Source organism: Bactrocera tryoni, chromosome 5 (genome assembly GCF_016617805.1).
Source record: "Bactrocera tryoni isolate S06 chromosome 5, CSIRO_BtryS06_freeze2, whole genome shotgun sequence".
Taxonomy (NCBI): domain Eukaryota; kingdom Metazoa; phylum Arthropoda; class Insecta; order Diptera; family Tephritidae; genus Bactrocera; species Bactrocera tryoni.
The window spans coordinates 29,393,631-29,412,661 of record NC_052503.1 but is presented as its reverse complement, the minus strand read 5'-3'; the positions used below and the strand labels follow the sequence as shown (position 1 = coordinate 29,412,661).

At 36.9% G+C, this 19,031-nt stretch overlaps 1 protein-coding gene across 1 annotated transcript in view; it reads right to left on the bottom strand.

The window, feature by feature from the left end:
* Window positions 1-834: 834 nt before the first annotated feature.
* LOC120777849 overlaps window positions 835-19,031 on the bottom strand; it is a 48,657-nt gene continuing 30,460 nt past the window's right edge. The window contains exon 5 of the mRNA XM_040109384.1: window positions 835-1,950. Within this exon, the coding sequence (XP_039965318.1) occupies window positions 925-1,950 (1,026 nt within the window). The 3' untranslated portion in view covers window positions 835-924. The remainder of the gene's footprint in view (window positions 1,951-19,031) is intronic.

Here is a 19,031-nt window from a genome sequence, read left to right as displayed (position 1 = left end):
CAATGACGGATTGCAAATCATGGTACCTAACATCAACTTGGATCACTATTTTGTTATAGAGGGAAGATACGTCGTCGAGAAGCTACTACCACAGCCGAGAGCGAGACGGCTTTTTACTCGACTTGCACTCGTGCTCTTTGGGAGCGCTCATCAGCAACTGCGGTACGGAATTTCAATACACCGTGTGTTCACCCTATTGCTGGATAAAATGATAAATGGCGCAAGCCGATGATATTGATATAATTGGCCTCAACGACTTCTGCGTTAATTCTGCTTTCTCCAGAAAGGATAATGAAACGAAGCGTAGGGTCTATAGCACTTCTAATTTCAAATCTAATTTAAAACTCTGTGAGTGGTAATAATCAAGAAGAACAAACTAGATATTGCGTTGTTGAATAGATTGCATACCATGACAATGTAATACTGGGTTATATTAATCTTAACTCTACTTTACAATTATACAGCATACTTTTAGGCATAAAAATTAGATGGTCCGCTTCTGTTTGAGACAGTAGCACTAACTACTAAGTGGAGATCATCATATATGTGTCTCACAGCTTCTCAACGGGAAACGCTTACTCTTTCAAGTACTTGAACCTTTCTTTCTATAAATTACATTTATAATTTTATTTTATTTTAATGTTTATTTAATTTTACGTTTATTTGCAATTTAAATTCGAAAGTATACTTATTTACATTTTTTTTAGAGATTTCTTAACTCACACTGGATAATACAAATTAACATATTTTTTTTATTTTTAAAATAGTTGCATTTTTTAAATAAGTTCCATAATATTACAATTACACATACAATATTTTACATGTTTCGAAAACCGAGCTTTTTAATACAAATTATTTGAATATTTACACGCAAATATATAAACAAATATGCATATTTATCACCATGTTCGCCATTTAATGCGGTCACGTTACACTGATCTCTTCGTCGCTGTCCGAATTTGAGTCATCGTAGTCGTCGTAGTACATCTTCATGAATTCGGGATTTTGGAAGGGCGGCATCGTGTGCGCGTTGATGTGGGAATGCGTCGAAGTCGTTATAGGCGAGCCCGGTAAGTGCACACCATTGCTGGTGCTCGTGTGCTGATGGTGGTTGTGCGACGTCTGCATATGTGGACTCAAAGCCTCACTCATGAAAAGGCCGCCGGTATGTGCGGCCGAGTGCAGTTGCAAAGCATGTTGCTCATTGCCGCCAGCGACAGCCACAGCGCCTGCCAGATTCAGCATGTTGATGCGCCGTTGCTTCGCTTCGTTGATGGTCGATTCCAATTTGAATTTGAGATCTGCGGCGGCCAAATGTTTTTGCATTTCCGCATTGATTTTCGCCTGAAACTCGGCGCTCGACAACGGTGGCATGCCAACATTGCCACCAACACCACTACCACCGTTACCGCAAGCACCAAGCACCATGCCAGCACTGGTATGTGGTGGTGAGGAAGCGGCCGATGAGGAGGCGTTCGATGATTGATCATTCAGATTGGCATTGAGTTTGGCGCCGACGGTCAGCAAGGGTGGCGGTGAACTCATTTGCATACTCGGCGCTGAACTGAAGGCGACCGCGGCAGCAGCGGCGGCCACAGCTACACTGTTGGGTATATGATGCATCAGCGGTGGCGAATGCAATGCAGCAACACTAGCAGTGGGCGTGCCGGTCGGCGATTGCATGGACTTGGGTGTGGTTGCACCGTTGTGTGTTGGTGTGTCAGCATTAGCGCGCTCCTCCTTAGGCTGTGGTGAGAGGCTGTTGGCGGGCGGTGATGGAGGCGTCGGTGATAGCGGTGAGATGGGACGATCACATTTCGCATCGGACAAATCGGGATTGGGGTTGTTCTTGTTGGGCAACGTCTGATCACGTGAGCCGCCGTTTGCGAGCAGCTCGCGTTCCTTGGAGTTGCGCCATTTCATGCGGCGATTTTGAAACCAAATTTTTACCTAGAAAAAGATGAAAGTACATTTTCGGATTAGACAAGTTTGATTGATTAGTTGGACATGGTTACGAAAAGGATAAGTGTTTCAGAGGGAAAGTTAATAAGTGACGTGAAATAATCAAAATGTATGTATGTCACGTTAGCTCAAAATGAAACTAAAACTGTCAAAAACAGGCCGGAACTCTAATAAAATTAAACCGTATCAGAATGCGTAGGTTGGAGATTTAATGCAATGATACAATGAAAATTTCAACAGAACTTACACTACAAAAAATTTGTAGTTATTTTCAGAAATTTTACTGATTTTCAAAATGGTGTTGAAAACTTCATTGGACTTATAAATTAGTTTGATTATCAGGATTTGAAAGAGGTAAATGTATTAACAATATTGCTGCGAAGTGAGTTGTAGGTTTAAGCAAAGTTATTCAGATTTAATTTAAAGATCATCAAACATTGTCTACCGAGCTATTCAAATACGGCGGCGAAGAACTGATACGGATCATGCATCAGCATTATGCAAGAATATGGTGAGAAATCCCACAATCTGCGCCAATTACCGTGGGATAAGCCTCTTTGTATTGCGTATAGTTTGAAAGAGTAAAGCCCACCGTCAACAAACTGATTGGACCTCATCAGTGTGACTTTGGTCTTGGAAAATCTACAATTTACCAGATATTCACCATGCGCCAAGTCTTGGAAACGTGGAAAGACCGTGGAACGACACACACCAACTTTTCGTCGATTTTAAAGCTGCTTTTGCCAACGAAAGGGAGCTACCTCTATGCCGCTATGTGTGAAGTGAATTTGGTATCCCCGCAAAAGTAATACACGGTCGTGAGAAAGCCCAAAAGCCCTGTCAGATTCGGGAAGGACCTCTCCGAGTCATTCGATACAAAACAACGTTCCAGGCAAAACGACTCCCTTTCGTACGAATTCTTCAATCTACTCTTAGAGAAAATAATTCGAACTAAAGAACTAAATAGAGAAGGTAGGTCTTCTATAACAGTGTACAGCTGCTGGCGTACACCGATGATATTGATATCGTTGGTCTCAACAGTTGTGCCGTTAGTTCTGTTTTTTTTTTTCAGAATGGATAAGGAAGCGAAGCAAATGGGTCTGGTAGTGAACGAGGGCAAGACGAAATATCTCCTGTCATCAAACAAAAAGTTGTCGCATTTGCGAACTGGCTCGCATGTCACTGTTAATTATCATCATTTCGAAGTCGTAGATAATTTCGTCTATCTTGGAATCAGTATCAACACCAACAATAATGTCAGCCTCGAAATAACGCAGAATATCTCTTGACAACAGGCGCTTCGGACTGAGTAGGGAATTGAGAAGGAAAGTCTTCTCTCGACGAACAAAAACCAACCTCTATAAGTCACTCATTATTCCGGTCCTGCTAAATGGTGCAGAGTCTTGGGCGATGACAGCAACCGATGAGTCGACGTTACGAGTTTTCGAGAGAAAAATTCTGCGAAAGATATATTCTATGGAACGATGAGTTGTATGAGATATACGGCGACAGTGACATAAATGAAGAAAACATTTCAGCTCTGAAAGTTTTCAACAGAGTACCCGCCGGGGAAGAGTCAATGACAAAGTCACATTAAGTCCCAGGTTTTGTGTTTCTGTTGTTCTATATTTATTCTGGTTCCAAGAAAGGCTTTTAAGCTTCCTAATAACATAGGGAGTCCCACTGTATTCGAGTAATACGTGAAGACCCGACCTTATGGCTGAAAAAACTTTTAGTCATTACGGTATCTCTGGATGAAGAGTTTACAGAAGGATCTCATAACTACCATTAAGTATCTAGCCAACGCCCAAAATGTTTCTGTGCGATGAATGTTTTCTGTTAGTATATCATATAAATATATGAGATCTTTAAACTAATTTGATCTTACTTCATCCACCGGTAGTTTTACCCTAGTCTATCTTGTCTTTCTGTCGAAAATAATACTAGTTTGCCAGAAAGATATAAGTATAAGTATTTAATTTGATGTCTGGCATTATTTTCGATGTATTTGTTGGTTCCAAGATAACCCTTTCTGATAACCTGGTCAACACGCTTGAATTCAAGTAATTCCTTTCGAGTTCACGAGTAAAAGAACGTTCGTGCAGTCACCATGATATACCCGAATAAAGAGTTTACTCGTGCAAAATTGGAATTGGTAAGCAAAAAAAAACAATATTTTTCACGATGTGTTATTCTTGCACAGACTTAACTTTATATACATTGGACTCCCTAGATAATTTTCCAAAATTACTCATCCATTACTTTCATCGACATTTGTTTCAGTGCATCCACAGCCTCATGTTCAAGTTTTTGAGTGGCCATCAAATTTGTAAACTTTTCATTGCCGCCGGACACATCAGCGTTCGTCCATTCGGCCTGGCCAGCAAAAGAGTTAGGCTGAAGTTAAGTTTTGACATGAGCGAAGGATCTGGTTTACTTGTAACATGGCACAAGAGCCAGCAGCAAAGTGCTGCGAAAGTTTCCCGTTAACATTGGCTCTGCAACAGCTCCTCATATATTGGGCCGAGCCTTTATGACCGCCTGCCATACGCAGACATAAATAAAATTCGTATAAAAAATGCAAATAGAGGAAATTTTATTTCCAGCCAACAAGAATTTATACAGACATTAAGCTACATCACGGGTTAGAGTTGCCGCAACAATAGCACAACAACTACAATAGCAACAGCAATATAAGTTTAAAACAGTAATTGAATGCATATTTAGAGCGAGCAGCGGCGGGTGGTTGGTGTTAGCTGGCTGCTGGTTCAAGTGTTGCACGCGGCGGCCGCCCGGTGAAACTTTTTCGGCAAACTTGCTTCGGTCGAAGTGTTGCAGCTCTCCCTGCCTTTGCAGGGCGTTAAATTGTGTACTTAATGCATGAGTTTCGAGTGCCATATGTTGTTGTGCCTAATCCAGTGTTGTTGCTGCTATTTACTTCTGCTCTTGTTGTTCCATTGTAGTACTTAGTGTACAATCTTAATCGTCTGCATGTGACAAGCGACGAGAGAAAAGGCGGTGACCGTGCTGCCAGAGAACTGTTTTTGAATTATTACTAACGGTAAACAGCCCCAGCCGGCACTCGTCCTCGCGTACTTGTGTGTCTGTGTGTGTTGAAATTTTGGGAAGATTGAGTGACGACACGAAATTTAGCGGATAGCGGAAAAGTCTAAAATGCTGGACTTTTTATATATGTAGGTTTATATAGTTTGCTCGGCATTCTTTACATGTAATCGGCGTCGGAAGAATTCGTTGGACTTGACAGCAAAATTGAGCGTTATTAAGATGCCTTTAAAATTATTTAGTGAAATTTAGTGTTTCAGTTGAATTAAAGACTGGAAAGATATGTGCACTGAGGTACTAGAGTTTAGAGTTTAGAGTTTAGAGACCGCACCAGATTTTAGTCGTCTCTAGAAAGCTGTGGGTGCGTTTTGCCATGTTTTTCCGAGATTTCATTTGTTTCTATAATTTTTGATTTTGCTGTGAACAAGATTTGAACTTGTAATTCCAATAATTCATTGCAGTAATCAAATGAAAATTGTAATAAAACGTTATTTATGCCTCAAAATATTATTCATCCAAGTCTCGAACCTACGTGTTTTTTTTACTATGTACATAGCTATTTAAATTTAACTTGCCAATGAGGAGTGTAATTGTAGATCGGGGATATTAAAATTTAGTTTTCTGAAACAATTATTTATTATAACGGGTGATCCATGTAGAGATACATATTGACATATTACGCGTGAGTTTTGGTGTGGTTTGTGGGCTGGTGGAATCATCGGTTCAAATTTCTTCAAAACGGTCTTAATGGCGACCGTTATCGCGCCATGATAACTGACTATTTGATGCCTGAAATTTAAACTCGTGATTTGAAGTTTCTTTGATTTTTCTGTAAGAGAGTAGGGACTCTCGAAATGGATCAGTAAAAAATTTAATTAAAAACTGAAAATCTTTCAAATAGGTTTTGACCCACAATATTTTATGGTGAAATAATATACCTTACGATTAAGGGCATGGACCTGGAATGTCCGGCACGATAATTGGGAAGGAGCCGCTGCCCAGCTGGGTGATGTCCTCGTTAGAGTAAAGGATGACATCACCGCCGCCTAAGGAATGCGATGGACGGGACAAGAATTGAGACGAGCAGGTCCTTGTGGCATTTGCTACAGTGACCATATAAAGGGGCACAAGTTCGGTGAGGGATTCGTCGTGGTCGCCGAGTACTGGCATTCACTCCGGTGGAAGTTCTTTAACATATCGCTGATTTGCGATTACGCTCCGACGGAAGCGAGGGACGATGTGACCAAAGATGTCTTCTATGAGCGCTTGGAGAGCTAAGCCCAAGAGAGCTGCCCCCGGTACGATGTCAAAACCGTGCTTGGCGACTTTAACGCCATGGTGGACAAAGAAGATATATTTGGCGAAACGGTCGGTAAATTCAGCCTCCTTGATGAAACATTCCCAAATGGGTAGAGGCTGATTGACTTCGACGGGGTTCGAAATATGGTTATCTGTAGTACTAGATTCCAGCATAGGAAAACTCATCAAGCACTGTTCACAGTCGTAACTTCAAAGTCGTAGCTAATTTCGGCTATCTTGTAACCAGCACTAACACCAACAACAACTATTGCCAACAGGTGCTACTTCGGACTGAGTAGATAATTGAGAAGTAAACAAAGACCAAACTCAACAAGTCACTCATTATCTCCGTCCTGCAATATGGTATAGAGACATGGACGATGACATCATCTGATGAGTCGACGAGTTACCGAGACAAAGATTCTGAGGAAGATGTATGGAACTATGCGCATTGGCCACGGCGAATATCGCATTCGATGGAACGATGAGCTGTATGAGATATACGACGGCATTGATATAGTGCAAGAATTAAGAGACAGCGGCTACGCTGGCAGGTTCATGTCGTCTGAAGCGATGAAAACACTCCAGTTCAGAAAGTATTCGATGCAGTACCCGCAGGAGAAGCAGAGGAAGAGAAAGATCTCCACTCTGTTACAAAGATCAGGCGGAGAAGACCTGGTTCCCTTGGAATCTCCAATTGACGCCAAACTGCGAAAACGCCAAATTGTAAACTCGGCTATAACTGTGTAGGCGGTGTCCACGTCAATAAAGAAGAAGAAGAATTTATATATAATTACTCAAACGAACTTTATCCGCTTTGAAAAATAAACAATCTCAAGGCTGAGTAACTTGGTCTCTAACTTCCCATTATTACTACCTCAAAGTATAAGCTTTTCTTCCCAAATCACCTTAAGGCAAAATTTTCCGTTTCAATACCTGCATGTAATAAAAATAATTAAATGCCAAGTATTCCTGTAATGAAGTCCAAAAATACTGAAAACTCATTAAAAAATTAAAATCATGCTTCCGCAAGCAAAGCTGAAGGCTATATGTTCATACATTCCCTATAAATGAAGGTGTATTTGTATGTGTGTTTTTACTAAAAAGAAAACATAACAAAATAACTATTCATGAAAAGTTGCCAAGGATAAGCAGCGCCAAACTGGCCACAGCAACAAAATACCATTATTATATATGATATATAAGTTTATATAATAAATATATAAGTTTGTATGTATATGCGCAAGAACAATAAAGCATGCGTTGAATACTTGCTGGCTCTTAAATTGTATGCTTTATAATTAATTCCCATCAAAAACAGACTTTCACAGCATCAAAGTTGTGGACAGAGCGAGCAGTGAGCCGGCAAAGTAGCGCGCAGCGGGTGACTCAACGTGGCGGCAGTGGGTGCTGGGGCAGCATCCAAGCGAGCAAGCCCATAATCATTAATCTTATCGCCGCCTTGGCTTATTATTTCAATTTGCTAAGCATTCGGCCGCCTGCCGCCACAGGTCACATGATGCGTGTGGGTGTGTGTGTGTGCCTGTGCGTACGAGGGTGTCGGCGAAATTGTGCTTTCATGTGTATGTATGTATGTGTGCGTGGTGTTGGTGTGCGTGTGACTTGCGGTTCTTGCTTCTTTGCTGCGGCCAAATGCGGAAAGAAACTCAATGACCGGAAGCATACAAACAGAACTTCTGAGCCTGAAGGCTGTGTGCGGCGCGTGGCACGTGCAACACAATTCCTTCGAAAGCGTTTTAGCATAAGGTACCGCTATGCTGCGTTCGCTTCAGTTATGTGTGACTAGCTAGCTGCTGCTGCGGTTAATAGACGCATTTAAATGGAGTTCGCCAAATCTGTTTGCTTATTGAATTTTATTATTGTTGGTGTTGTTGTTGTTGTGCTTAGTACGTAGTAGTAGCAAAAAATGCAATCACATTGATTTTCATGGAGAATAGCTTTGTTTGTTTGTGTTCGTGTGGTTTGCCGTTGGGCGGGGTGGGGGTCGGAGTGCGTTTGATTATTTATTTATTTAACCGTTTAAACGATTACGTGAAAATCCAATTACACGCCTTGTTGATCAATGCTTGATCAGGTTTATTAATTCATTTCGCTGTTGAGGACGAGTGTGAGTGTTGTGTGTTCGTTTGTTTGCCGATTATGAATGTGTGCTTAATGTTTATTGTGGTGTGTTGATAATTGTTGGCGGATTAAAGCGCTTAATTTTCATTTGTGAGTAATGAAAATAGTTTTAACACACTTTTTAAATACAAAAATATTTGTTTTTTTTAATATAAAAGTATTTTTGGAGTAAAAGATAAAAAAAAAAACAAAAAATTCAGTCTCCTAAAAGTTTTTTTGCACTTTCACTATTATTTTTTAAATTCATTTTTTTTACATATTTTTTTTTTGTTTTGATACAAAAATACTTTTTAATCAAAGAATAATTTTCCAAAAATATTTCACAAACTTTTGTAAGGCTTGAATATAATATGCCCTTTCCAAATACTAAATTTTTATGATTTGCTAATGTTCGAAATTAATATTTTTAAATACGAAAATAATTTTTATACAAAAATACAAAAATTAATATTTTTTCGCAAAAATACTTTTTGACTAAACAAAAATTTTCCAAAAATATTTTCGAAAGTACTGCAAGGTTTGAAATTCTATTAACCCGCCTTTGTTTAAAATTCATATTTTGAAATACAAAATTTTTTTTTTTTAAACAAATATGTTCAAAAAACATTTTCCAAACTAACTGATTAAACGAAAATTTTCCAAAAATATTTTCGAAAATACTGCAAGGTTTAAATACCAAATTTTATTAACCTGCCGATGTTTAAAATTCATATTTTGAAATACAAAAATATTTTTTTAAACAAGTATTTTTCAAAAAACATTTTCCAAACTTCCGAAAAGTTTGTATTTAAAATTCCTTTTCCAAATAATAAATTTCATTTACTCGCTGATGTTCAAAACTAATATTTTTAAATACAAAAGTAGATTTTATAAATAAATGTTTTTTTCCATAAAAATCCTTTTTGTTATGCAAACGTGTTTCCAAAAATGTTTCCCTTCCAAATACTAAAGTTAATAGACCCGCTGATGTTCGAACCATTTTAAATACAAAATTCTTTTTTAATAAATATTTTTCATAATAAATTTTCCAAACTTCCGAAAGGCTTGAATTTCAAATTCCTTTTCTAAATATTAAATGTAATTTACTCACTGCTGCTCAAAACTGCTAAGTATTTTTAAATACAAACATATTTTTCAATACAAAGGTATGTACTGAAATAAGTAAAAAAATGTTTCAAGAAATATTTTTCAAGCTGGCTTTAAATAAAAATCAAAACTTCAAATATTAAATTTATTTTTTACAAACCTACGTTTATATAACCTCTACTACCGTTTTAATAACCACTTCATATAAATAAAATCTCAAGTCACCTCCTGCATACCTTTGAAGCAGGCAAAATACCTGTTTTTGAAGTGTCGTAAAAAAGGGGGAAATCAAAAAGCTAATGGCTCTAAAACGCTAATACAGTATTTCAAATAGCGTTTTGCTATAATACTCGCGGCAAAGCCAAATTAAATCGAGACCAAAAGCGGAAATGTAGCACATCTTAAGGCGAAATTGCCAGTTTATTTGCATACCATAAGCAAATCACGATAAGGAGTAGCAAAAAAATATATATTATATTATAAGGAGTTATTGAAATGGTATGAGACCTCATGTAGGCAATGGATTACGTATAAACGTTTTATGTGTACGGAAATCGGTTTCGCGTTCAAAGCCAAATTCGCATACAATCAACTTGCTGCGAATACTAATTAAGGCGGTTCAGTGTTTTTTCGAACGTTTTTGTTTTACAAATTGTTGAAGAATTTTTGCCTACAAGCTTAAGATTTTCTTCTAAAATATCCTCAGAAATGCTTCAATGCTGGTATTAAATATTAATTAAACAACTAAACTGATAAGTTCGACTTGTTATGTGACTAATAAATTGTACTAACTGATAGCCCTACCCAACTTTAATCGCCAGGTTGGCTTACAGCATTGTGCTTTCGTCAGCCGCAAATATGGTTCGCTGAAATTAAATTTCACTAAAAGTTGAACACAAGGCATATGTTGAGGTCCTGAGATAAAGAATTTTAGAGATATGCGATCCTTTTTGTATAGGCTATTACAAATAAAAATTAACCGAATATAAGTAGTTAAATACTTTTTGATCAAAAGCTGGATCACCTGAATGGGAGAGTCATTTAAACTACGCACGCAAACCGAATCCATTTTTTTTTTCTAGATTAGTAAGAACTTTAAGTTCGTGAGAAGTTTGATCTACATTTGCCAATTAGTGTGTGATTGGCATCCGTTTGTTTACGACATGAACAGTTTTTATGGCGATTTTTATCATCCAAAACTGTATTGTAGAACGAGTTAACAAAAGAGATGAAACTTTTGCAAAAATTGCGCAGAGTTGAGATCGTAAAAGAGATGCTTAACAGCATTGTTAAGTACCCTATATTCATCAAACGCATCATTACTCACAACGAGACGTGGGTTTATGAATATAAAGTCGAAACTGTCCAAATATCTAGCGAATGTTGCTCCTACCGAAGCGAAACCGATCAAATTTCAAACTTTTGCTTTGGGATCGCGCTAAAGTTAAAAACCAACCGAAGATAAAATAAAAATCTTAATTCTGTATAAATATATCTCAAGAGAGTTTTCAAAAAAATCCTTTACATACCTAGAAAGTTTCGATCTGAGGCATGCCTGAGAGTAAAATATAGTTCAATTTTGTCGTAAACAGGGTCTTAAAAAAATGTTTGCTTTAAACTAGAAAATTGTATAAGCTTCGTTCACAGAAATCAATTAAAACTCATTAATGCATTAATTTTTGGGGATGTTCTATGTAAAAGGATAACGGAATAACTTCTGTTAACGGTTGATAGAGGTAGAGGTATTTCTTTCAATAGCCTTTTTTGACAGATCATGCTGTCATGTTATATTTGTTCAGCATTTCATCATAGAGAGACTTACGGTTGAAAACGTTTACAAATAGTTCAACTTTATTATGAAACTCACGTTCTGTAAAGAATGTGTTTCGAGGGCATCACTCAACTAATGATCAACATAATCGGCCTACTGAGCATACGCATTCGCATTCGCATCACCCATCCTGAGACCCAACATGCATTATTGGATAATATTCGACCGAACAGATCACGTCCAGCACTCAGTGAAGAAAATATAGCAGCCGAAGCTAAAAGTGTGTACGAAGATCGTGGAGAGTCGATTCGGCGCCGTTCGCAGCAACTCGGACTTACGTATGGAACGTCTTGGCGCATTTTACGTCGAGATCATTAATTGGAAGTGTACAAAATACAACTTGTGCAAGAACTGAAGCCGCTCGACGTTCCCAATCGACTATGGCTTCGCTCAATGTGCTCTGGAAAAGCTGTAAGAAGATTCGAGCCGAATTTTGTTCAGCGATGAGGTCCAAGCAAAATTGCCGCATTTGAGACAAAAAGCAACCTGAAGAGGTTCAAGAGCTGCCATTTCCTTCAGAAAAAACAACGGTTTGGTGTGGTTTGAGTGCCGGCGCAATCATCAGTCCATCTAGATCAACTTATGAAAGTCGAGTATATTAAAAGTTCTATCAAAGCAGAGCGATTAAGATGGCTAGTCTACATACACATAAGTGGGCACTGAAGAAAATTGTTGAAGCCAAAGCGTTCAAAATTAAAGCAAGGTGAAACTTCATCGCTCAGATCTATCGACGAATTTTAGGAAAACATTGGTATAAGAAATTGGAGAAAAATCATAAGTTAAAGAGTTAGAAATGATGATGATAAATATAGTAAAGATCAAAAAGTTTAATTTATAATTTTTCCGAATTTCAGAACCTTAAAGAAGATCGCTCTTCTTTCGAATAACTTTTTCCTTCAGCATCTTATGGAAATTTTAGATTGTCTTTGGTATAAGCTTTGGATGAGTTCACTACTTCAGTTCTGTTTTCCTTTTCAGCGGATGCGGATTTCTGAAATTGTAGTAGGAGAGTCACTATCATATATGTATGGTGTATAGTGGAGAGGTATAGTAGGTATATCTCCAAAAAGTAAATGGAGTATCTATAGAAAAGAGATCAAGTGTGTTTTCATTACAGGAAAAATAAATGCAACGCTTTTTTTCCCACTGATTGTGGTATTAACTTAGTGGATTGTGGAGGAATTTTAACATCCTGGGAAAAACTTTTCCTCCAGAATTTTTGTTTCAGAAATCACTAAAACTCTAAGCTTTGCATACAAAGTGGCACTAAATTTCAGTCAAACCTTATAAAGTTATATTTAATATGCAAACTTTGTAACAAATCGATATTGGGAATTATTACTCAAAAAACAAAAAAGGAAATTCCAAAAGCACGTCTTCTTTAAAGTAATAAAACACGAAACACAAGTCCCACCCTAGTGTACAAACTATGCTTGCTTTGGCGCACATGTGCCGCAATTTGAATACCCACATTCATGCACTTTGTGGTGTTCACAACTCGTATATGGTACATTACCCCCCCTGAAGGCATGTGCTTACGAGATTTTTTGCTTTTCCATTTTATGGGCATGTGAGCACACTCTTCAGCTTCTCTTGCGCGAATGACATGTCCAAAACAAATTCGTCTGTTTTTGATTTGCTAAAAATACAATACAGCAACAACAACAATGATACAAGAAATAGGCAACAACAAATCATACGCTTATACCACCAACATGCGACTTGGCTAGAGTCACCCTTTTTCATGGCGGGGGGAGGTTTGTGTGTGACTACGTCTATGCAGATTTCTATTTGCTTGACTAAGTGCTGGGCTCGGAGATTCAAATTCAATGTTCGAGTATCACAAAGCGCGATCACGCAAAAACAACAAAAGTATGCGGAAATTGACGGGAGCAGGGGCAGGAAATGGAGAACACTTGCAGCTAAGGGGATGCTGAAGGGGCGAAGGGTCGTTTCGATTATCACTTCACTCAATTCATTCTTTATTTGGCAACTGCATTAGAGCAGATTTTAATCTTTTTATTGCTTTTGTATGTATGTGGCGGTGATAGTGCTTGTGTTTGCTTTTTAGAAGAATGTAGAATTCTAGTATTCCAGGATTTAGCGAAATTGTTTGTTAAATGCGTTTATTACACCGAATATGTGTATATGGTTTCGTGTGCCAACCATTGCGGTTATGCTGTGCGGCAATCTGCCCCTGAATCGCGTATACACATATACTTATGCGTGTGCATGTGTTTGTGTATGTGTGTATATAATGCATGCGGCGTTCTGTTTTTTATTTGCTCAAACGCTTTACGCTGACTTTTTATGGTTCTGCAATTGATTTACGCTTTGAACTGTCATTAGTTCTGTATATTTGCTTGCGATTAAGTGGCTGACGTAAACGCAGTCATGTGTGTGTACATACCTCAATGTATGCGTGCGTGTCTACTATATTATTGTTGGGTATATGTTTTTAATGTGTTTGATTATTTATTTGATAAACATGCAAATAATTGATAGTATTTTTAAATAACTTTGATTGCATTAAACATATGCATATTTAATCGAATTCTAGGCTGGTAGAATTTACTCGAAAAGTATAGAGTAATCAGTGAAGGGAAAGGAATTTAAGCTTCAAAGCAGGTTGTCGGTGAATTCCCAAGAAGAAAATGCATGCTTGGAAGAAGCGAAGCGACTGGAGTCACTATCATGATTTCATAATATCATGAATAATAATAATAATAATAATAATAATAATAATAATAATAATAATAATAATAATAATAATAATAATAATAATAATAATAATAATGCCATGAGTTTAAGCAAACCCATTTCAAAAAACAACAAATGTTTGATGTTTTTATTGGAATCTATGTTTATTGCAATTAATTACAATCCGGAAACGGAAATCCTACAATACAACAATTTTAAAGTATTTCTTGTAAATTTTGAAGTTTAAAAAATTGTTCTGAGAACATAGCTATTGATGTTTACAGGTTTACAAATGACAGTATTTTCAGCTTCAATTAGAATTACTTCACCATGGGATCAAATTTGACCCGGACTGACTATATTTTAATAGCGACTGACTTATAAGAGCTACAGTGAATTCATGGCTGCCCCGGAGCGAATTTTTCAGTTTCAAATATTATACAAGTCGCACCGAGACAAATCTGGCTAAAACGATCGATAATGTGGATGAGCGATAATTAAAGAAAACGAAGAGCATCCTTGATTTTTGACCGATTTTGACGTTAATCCTAGATTATTGGACAGTTTCGTTTTCATGTTCATTATTAGGTTCATTATTAGGTGAATTCATTAGGGTGCTTAAATTTTTTTTTTAATTTTTTTTCAACTCTTACCCAAAACAAAAAATCCTCCCTCAAGCCAGGCGCTGTAGCTCAACTCTAAGGGGTCGCTATTTTTTTTTTAGCTTCCCATACATTTAACATAGGATTTTTCGTTTTTTCATTCAAACAAAAATTTTACCAACTAATTTTTGTTTCTCAAAAATAACCAGACACATATTCAGAAAGTTCCTTTTTAATCGTTAAAAATTTCTGCGATAAAGTTTGATTTTCAAATATAAAAATTAAAAAATTATACCATTAAACATAGTGATTTGAAATTTGTAATTTTTTTATTAAAAATAAAAAAATTCGTTAGAATAATAATAACTTGTGGTATTTGTCTAACATGCTTAATACCCAAAACATTAAACAAAATATGTTGAGTCGACCCATAAAAAATACTGAGATCTTATGCCTTATGTATAATAATAAAATTTATTTAATAAATCGAAAAAAAAAGTTTCACAAATTTAAAATATATTACTTACTCTTTATTGTATTCATAGTTTTTTAAAGCTAAATTTTAATGTAAAAGTAAAAATCTGTATTCTTCTTCATTGGTATGAATTTTTCGTGCTCATATAATTAAGTCACCTGCAAAAATAAACTGCCAGATAAAAGAATTCGGTGTTTTGTTCAAAAAAACTTGCCTTATTTATACTAATATTTTATTAGGAACCTCTTTTGCAAAATTACTTCCAGTGTGTTACATTGGTCCGGAGTAGTTTTACTCCATTCTTCTTTTAAAATTTGCCGCAATCTAGCCTTATTTGACGGTTTCCTGGATAGTAGATCCAAGCTAGTGGTAAATCATCGGTGTAATTTCCCTTTAAATGTTTTACGAAAATATATCTGTACATACTGTCAGTCATTTTGCCCTCTACTTGTACAAGTGTCCTGCTCCGCATGAAGTAAAGCACCCCCATACCATGACTGATGATCCACCATGTTTGATAGTTTTTTAGTATACCGTGGGTTCAGTTCTTGTAGCGGTGGGCGCTTGACATAGGGTCTACCATCATTACCAATGACATTAAATTTGGATTCATCACTCCATTCCACAAGTTCCCAGAATTTCGAGTTCTTTTGTTTGTGCTCTCTCGCAAACGCTAGCCTTCGCTTGATGTTCTTCTTTGTAACGATCGATTTGCGTCGTGCAATTCGCCCATTAAAGGAATTTTCCTTTCAAATATGGCGGACTGTCTGTGCTGATACCCGTACACCATGCCTACACTCCATTTGGGCTCTAATTTCGCTCGACGTCAAAAAAGCATCCACCTTGCTCATCCGTACTATCTGCCTGTCGTCGTTAGGAGTGGTCTTTATGGGTTTTTTACGGGGAAGATTTTCAAAAGACTTATGTTTTTTAAAATATTGCAAATCATTCTTAACCTTTCTCCTAGAAAATATTAAATATTCCACTACTTTCGCAATATTTTTAAACTTTTGGTAACATTTTCATATGTCTCTTCTTTCACATGGAACTGAACTCTTGTTCTTACCGATTGTTTAGAAAACTTTCAAAAAACGCTTTTAAATTAAATGGAACCAATAAACTTTTTACTGTTTTAATAATTTTTTTTTACACAGGTCGTGATTGCAAAGTTTTCGTTACGCTGGCTTAATTATATGAGCACACCCGACTAGATCAGTTGCGAATTTATTTATTCCAGATCTCTCAGATAAAAGTGCAATATTCTTTTAGCTCATCGTATACAAAGTCAGATGGATGATATTTAAAAAAAAAAGTGCCTCCAACGACGGACACTACAGCAGACGGGATGTCTTAATATAGTTACATACATATGTCGTTTTCATACTATAATCAATGATGATGATTGAAAAATTTTCGTTTTATTTATAAATTCCCGATACTTTCTTGACAGGGTGTATATATGTATGACAGTCTCTATTTTTTTTGCTTGCATGGAGCTCTCATATGCATTGGTCAACATTGTTTAGTCGAATACTTTTTAAAAAGATCAAGTTTACGAAGACCCGGTTCGTGCTAGTTCATACATAAGCGTAGAATATTTGGAGAGTTTCTTACAACTTATAACACACATAAATGGGCAAAATTTTATAAGTACCAGTTAAGTTACAGCAGAGTAACATTAGTCGGCTATTTGACAAAATAATCTATGAGAGAAGACATGAAAATGAAAATGTCTAAAGTGGTCAAGAAAAGTTGCTTCTTCTCATAATGGAAACAACATCTTTATAGATTGATTTATTTTTTGCAATAATCACTGTTTCCATTTATGTACCATGTTCATACTCAAACAAACACACAACTCCGCGAGCACTTTAAGATCGAAACTCGACACCATGCTAGATTTCCAGTGCAAATTCACAAATTGCACGACTAAGTAATTTGTAAATAATTACATTAAAACAACAGCAGAACTCGAAAACAGTTAGCGAGTACACAAGCGCCAGACAAACACTGCAATTGATGGGGTGTCGGCGCTAGGGACTGGCTACAAAACCGCAAAAATGTAAACCACAAAAGTCAAATAGCCCTGCACTTGCGTGGCACTTGCACTTGGCAAGAACAATCAATGTTGCCGAATATCGAATCGCCGCACACCCCCGCCAACCAACGCCAACACCCTCACGTACTTAATACACCATTAAGCGCACATATCGAATGTCATTCAACACATCCTTAGTGCAATTTGGAGCAAAATATCCCGTACCACGAACAGCCGCACTCGTTCGACGCATTTAGCAGTCGTTCAGCGCATTTAGCTTGCGTTCAGTACATTTAGCCAAGAAGTGAGGGTGAAAGACACCAAGAGCGTAGCGGCAACGTGCCTGCAGCATGTGGCAGAGATGAAAAAGACGTCTCATTAGGAAACATATGCTTCGATTAGAGTATTTAGCGCTCAGCCAACTCAAGCGAGGCACAACTAACAGCATACACATACATACATACATACATACTTGCATAAACACACACATACATACATACTTTACAGTTACGAAAATTGTAGCAGAAATGTAGTAAAGTCGCAAAAGTGTATCTATTTGTGTATGTGTGTGTCTATATATGTGTATGTAAATATATGTATGTTTGTATGCGTTTATGTTATTGCCTCGACTGCTCGTGCAGCTGACGCTTGTTTAGTTATCGTCTCGTTTATCCCTTAACTTGCATCTGCGCCTTAAAGCAGGCAACGCACATGCTGCTCGTCCCTGCTAGTGCGCAACAACAAAAACAAAAACCATTTAGCAACTCAATGCTCGGTCGAGAAGTCAATTTTTCGGGTAAAAGGATACTTTGCAAGTAATTTGTATGCGTACAACAACAACAGCGGCAACACTAACAAATCGGAAATAACAGTAAACTCCTTTATATGTATGTATGTATGTGTGTGTAATTTTCGCACAAAAGTGGGGAGTGTCAGAAAAATGTGTTACACGTTGAAGGATATTATTTGATTGCGCCGCACACATACACACACACACACTCTCGCTCCTATAACTGTAATTTGGCAGTAGTTAAAGCGTGATTGCCGTTCGCTGCCTCGGCTATTCGCAGGCTGGCTCGGCGACTTTAATGTGCCGAATGATGAATATTTTATGGTTGATTTCAGCAGGCGCGTATGGAGCTTATGAGTTTTTTACTTTTTTCAAGCAAATTAGTCGCAATGCATTACGTAAACGATTACGCTGCAGCAATGCAACTTTAATATATATATAGTACATATACATATATGAGCTTATATATTATTGCGCGTCTTATTTGTGTCATTATCAAGTTCACAGCGACTTACGTACCCATTCTAGCTGTCTGTGCTTTTTCATCTGGTTGAGATTAATTGCTATTTCATTTCGCAAAATTTAAATAATATTGCACAATGTTAGTGCATTATTATAGACGCCCCATTGTGTAGGTCATCGTAAATTGACTTTTAATTGGCAGTTAGTGTTTACTAAGTCTCTTACTATTATGCAAATCACTCATTGGCTAACATTTGTTATTATATTTTTGCGAGCAAATTATGTATTATACTGGTTTTTATTTTATGGCTTAATTGAAATGTTAAAATTCGTTACGATTAATGATTTTAACAGGTGATAAACTGTTGACACAACTCAAATTAATTGTAGAGTAAAAGCTTCCGTTGAAAAATGATGCAAATGTCCTTTAGAAACTATGAGTAATTATGTGGAACTAGTTTTTATAGATAAGTAATATGTAGAAAAAATTGCAATACTCAATTATGTGCAGTATAAATCTTAAATATTTTTTTTTTTGCTTCATTATTTGTGTATAAAATTAGTATATTTCATATTTTTTA